The 4,627-nt window shown below is 53.0% G+C and overlaps 2 protein-coding genes across 2 annotated transcripts, besides 4 other annotated features; both read right to left on the reverse strand.

Moving 5' to 3' along the window:
* Nucleotides 1-22: 22 nt before the first annotated feature.
* Nucleotides 23-52: a microsatellite.
* A 122-nt stretch (nt 53-174) lies between these two features.
* Nucleotides 175-212: a microsatellite.
* Nucleotides 213-517: 305 nt separating this feature from the next.
* Nucleotides 518-2,623, reverse strand: Tco025E_02170 (Dullard-like phosphatase domain-containing protein; the record flags this gene model as incomplete). The annotated part of the gene is made up of 1 exon (XM_029369103.1): nt 518-2,623. The coding sequence occupies one exon, from the start codon at nt 2,621-2,623 to the stop codon at nt 518-520; it is 2,106 nt and encodes a 701-aa protein (XP_029230787.1).
* A 334-nt stretch (nt 2,624-2,957) lies between these two features.
* Nucleotides 2,958-2,997: a sequence feature (A-rich).
* Nucleotides 2,998-3,248: 251 nt separating this feature from the next.
* Nucleotides 3,249-4,139, reverse strand: Tco025E_02171 (mitochondrial carrier protein; the record flags this gene model as incomplete). The annotated part of the gene is made up of 1 exon (XM_029369104.1): nt 3,249-4,139. The coding sequence occupies one exon, from the start codon at nt 4,137-4,139 to the stop codon at nt 3,249-3,251; it is 891 nt and encodes a 296-aa protein (XP_029230788.1).
* Nucleotides 4,140-4,593: 454 nt separating this feature from the next.
* Nucleotides 4,594-4,627: a microsatellite.

Below are 4,627 nucleotides of genomic sequence, written 5' to 3' on the forward strand. Positions count from 1 at the left end.
ATAGAAAATAAGAAAAAGAAAGTATATATATATATATATATATATATATATAAGTCCGCATCCGCGCACAAGGTATGTCCGTCTCAACCTCACCAGTCTCGCCTGTCCAAGATTAGAACAGATATACACAACGAGCAAAATCTGTCGCACACAGAGAGAACGAAAGAGAGAAATATACATACATACATGGTTACATACATACATATATATATGTAGGCAGGCTTTCATTTTTCTTCCTTGTTCTTTCGTTTGGCCGCTCCCTGCGTCGCTCGGCTAGTTTTGCTTCCCCGCACCTCCTCTTCCTGTGGAGTTATTTTGACGCACCCTGGCCGCGTTTTTTTTGTAAAGCCATGAAGACATTTTTCTCCTGCTTTTTTTTTTAGGGGGAAGGGAGGGGGGTTATTTGTCAGTTTGTATACTTTTGGGTTCCTCCTGGTCACGGTGTCGCCCCATTTCTGCCCTAATGATACCCGTTGGCTCCGCCGTCACCCTCGCAGGTGGCCCCGTCTTTCCTCAGCTATGGGCTCTCTCTCTGTTCTACATCCGCGCCGGCGCCTGTTGCCTTCTCCAGTGCCTGCCCTCCTTCGGCTAATAACATCATTGTTACCTTCCACACTTCCTCCTGGTAGGCGGCTATCGCCTGGAGCATCACCTCCCTCTGCAAATTTGTCAGCATCTCGAGAAACTCCCTGTATCCACACAACTCGCTATCATTGGTGGCAAGATTATACGCGTCATCCACCTCTTCAAGAATAAAAGGTTCACAAAATAACACATTTTTTGGCTGGAAGCTTACGTCGGGCCCACGGTCGTCGAAAAGGATAACACTATCAAGCGAGCGTCCTAGAAGCGAGAGGTCCTTCATGTACATTCCCTCGCCACACTCTGTGCAGTGGTGACGGTACAGACGGTGGGCAGCCCGCCTCGGGTCCAGATGATCAAAGATTGGCTGTGCGTATTCCTCCGTGCCGCTGGTGAAGAAGACCACCTCAAACTTCTCCAGACAGAATTGGACAAATTCGAAAGCATATGGGCGAATGCAGACATAATGACGATCCGGATTACTTGGACGCGTCCGATCTTGTGGTGAAGGCTGAGCTACCCCCCTGCAAGTATCGGAATCTAAGTGTTGTGAAGATAAAAAAGAAAGTGATATGACGCTGGGATGGTCGTCATAAGTCCGCTTATCGAAATCAGATTCCCCCTCTCCAGAGACGGATGACGCAATCTCAATTTCAAGGTGAAGTGGATTGTTCTCCGGATCCCACCACGATGGTGGCCGCTGAAATGTGTACACCAGCGTGTTATCAAGGTCTAGACAACATGTAATGCGGCCAGCATTACATTCCGGCTGCGGAGGAAGGAGGTATCTTGGCATCGTCTCCTTCCTATCGGTGTCTGATTGATGAGATAGTGGTCGCGGTTGCTTTGATGAGAGCGGCGGCGGGTGAACTAAGGTTCCTTCAGCTGAAGAGGGTACCGGTTCGCACCGAGCAGGCTCGAAGGGAGGGAGATTGGGCGCATTTGTCGAATCCCCCCCACTTCGTCGTTGCTCATACTGTCCTTCCCCTTCACCTTGTCCTGGTTGCTGCCCCCGCCCCGCCGCTTCCCCAGTTTCTATCACCTTCACCAAACTGCTGTCACTTGTCGCTGTTGCACCGGTATCCTCCCGAGGCGTGGAAGTTGCAGCCAGCGTTGTACCGGCGCCACCCGGTGGAGTACTAACCTCGCTCATACATGGAATATAATTGTGGCCATAATTAGCGTAAAACGGACGCATGTGAGTGCCGCAACGTGGTCTTGTGGCCGCTGGGCTTGCCCACTCCGTCGCTTCAAGATACAAGGGGGATGGAAAAGGGATTTCGCTTGACTGCTGGTCAGGTGGTTCTGGAAGACGCATCTCCATCGCTAGAGAACTCCCTCCCCTCTGGAGAAACGAAGACGCTTCCTGATCAGTTTGCTGCTGCAGTCGCATGTGCGTGGCTCCGGAGGCCAAATCCACAGTCCTGACGCCACCCGCTCCCTCCAAACCACAAAGGGATTGAGCACGAGCCTCTTGACGGCTCCTATCTATGGGGTTGCGCGTACGATGGGCACTGTGAAGGTCACTGGCGCTTTGTTGTCCAAAAAAACTTGTCGGGGGCGAGGACTGCAATGAGTGCCGCGGAAAAGCTGAACAGCCTCTCGTAAGATTACTGGAAACAGGTTGACTACTACTGGGGCGAGACACAAGTGGAGGAGGGAGCACCGTCGCATTCGGCGCCGTCGAAGAAGCATGGGGATGCTCACCCATGAATGCCCTGTGGGTCTCACTGCTCTGAACTTCGTGACGCTTTGAGTGAACATAACTAGCGGCACCAAACTCAATACGCGCTCTTGAAATTTCAGTTGCCCCGTGGTGCACGGAGGTTATGGGAATCACCTGCTCTCTGTGGCGTCGTTGACAGTGAAACTGCCTCTGTTGTTGGCGGTACGGGAATTGATGATGGAGACAAAAACTGTGGGTGTCAGCCATCCCTCGCATTGGCGCCGTCAGCGCAGAATCGAAAATTTCCTGGGAGTACTCATCGAGCTCCGACGCGCCTGGCTGCGACTGCGGTGATACCTGCGCGGATGGCGACATGCGGCTCCGACGATAGTGAGGAGCAAAGACCCGCCCGCCCCGGCGCCCGCCACTCCCCTCAGCACCGCCTCTACTTATGTGCCCAGCGGTGCCGCCTCTGCTGCGATGCATGCGTCCTCCGCCACTCCCCTACTATGCCCTTCACGCAGGCCCCTTTTTGTACTCCGTTCCGTTTATTGTTACGGCGTTACCCTTAAAATCTCCCACTCGCCCCCCTGTCTCTTAACTACTCAGCCACACACGCACCAGTTCCTTGTGGAAGGAGATATACGCAGGGGTGAATAAAACAGTGCAAACCTATCCACCCCCTTTACTACCCGTTCCCCCCCCCCCCAAAAAAAAAAACGGAAAATAAAAAGAGACGAAAAAAAAAAGCACACAATTAAGTCTATGTGAGACCAATTGTCAGCTAATGGTTATCTAAAGCGAATACGTGTGGATGTAGGCCTACGTGAGTTGTTTCTCCCACCGCATGAGAGGCGCCACTCGACATATTTTATCTTGACGCGCCCCCCTGTTTCGCCTCAGAGTCATGTGACACCACAATCGTTCTCCTTGCGAGACACCCCCTGCGTGCACACACAGATGAGAATTATATTAGTCGTAGCGTTTTTTTCGCGTACTGCTACGGTGCCGCTGCCCACAGGAAACCACGCCGCACCGCTTCGTACGTGGTAAAAAAGACGCTTCCGCCGACCGAAATCCACATCACGCGTGGGACAACTCCCCTAAAAAAACGTTGCGCCCCTCCCCATTTGTCGGTTGCCCGCGGCGCCTCACACAATAACTCGTGAAATGCCGCACGAACCGCAGCAATTCCACCGAGTGGCGCAAGCTTCGAACTCCCCACCTGTCCAAGCATAATACGTGTTTTCAACACATCAAGTGGTGTTGTGAGAAACGCCGCCGTACCCCCGCTCAATGCCCCACACAGCGGCAAATACTGCGGTCTCTCTTCGGTGTGAAGAGATGCCTTAAGCCCCTCGTAGCAAGACATTTGCACCACGGCAAAGGGCAGTTCGCGTAGCAACATTATGGGCATGCCCGTGAAAAGCCGCGAGAGACCGAGCCAACGTATTCCTTTCGGTGCGGCCACGGAGGTGGCATCTGGTGGTACATTATGCGTTATGTGCAGCAGTGCAAGGTAGATGTTATGGTGATGGCCCGCTTGGAGTTGCTGCTTTACCATTTCGGTAGGCACGCGTGTGAGACACGCTGAGGTCTCACCCGCCATCGCCGCCACAGCCTGCGATGTCAGTCGACGCAGCGTACTGGGGCTGCTCGCCGCATCGTCCTCCAAAAGTGCCCGCTTCGTGAGATCGTAGCCAACGAAGAAGGCGGCACCACCGGGCACGGACCCGATGGCGACAGCACTAAGGCCTTTGTACACCCCGCGAAACCCACCTGCCTGCGAAAAGCCAGTCTTCGACTGCAGGCGTGTTTTGATCGTGTCGATGGGGTAAAGGACGAGGTCCACCACGAGACCCGCGGCTCCCCCCGCAACCAAGGAATCCATTCGAGGGAAAGTGCAGTGGACCGTCCAATTGAAATGAGAACTGCGGCACACCGCCGACTACGCCTGGCGTGCGTCTTCGCCACCTCGCACGTAGATTATCAACAAGAACAAGGAGGAAGAGGACAAGAGACAACAACAAAAAAAAGCGGCCCAAGTTATCATCGGTAAACGTTGCGTGAGACCTACGCGGCCAGGAAGAAGCGGGGTTCAAAGTACACACACACACACGAAAAGGGAAAACGAAAGGACAAGGGGTATGCGGTTGAAAAATGGAGAGCGCCACTCTGGAAAGACTGCAGCACTTACAAAATCGGATAATGGAGAAACGAAGGGAACTAAAACGGTAATATTAGTAGAGGGACGCCTAGGCAAGAAAGATAGCAACCAAAATACATACACTCTATACAATGGCAAAACAGATAGTCCAGTGCATTTTTGACAAAGTTCTCTGGGGGAGAGAGAGAGAGAGAGAGAGAGAGAGAGAGAGA

This window comes from Trypanosoma conorhini (genome assembly GCF_003719485.1).
Source record: "Trypanosoma conorhini strain 025E chromosome Unknown Tco_14.4_contig_00082, whole genome shotgun sequence".
Lineage (NCBI taxonomy): Eukaryota > Euglenozoa > Kinetoplastea > Trypanosomatida > Trypanosomatidae > Trypanosoma > Trypanosoma conorhini.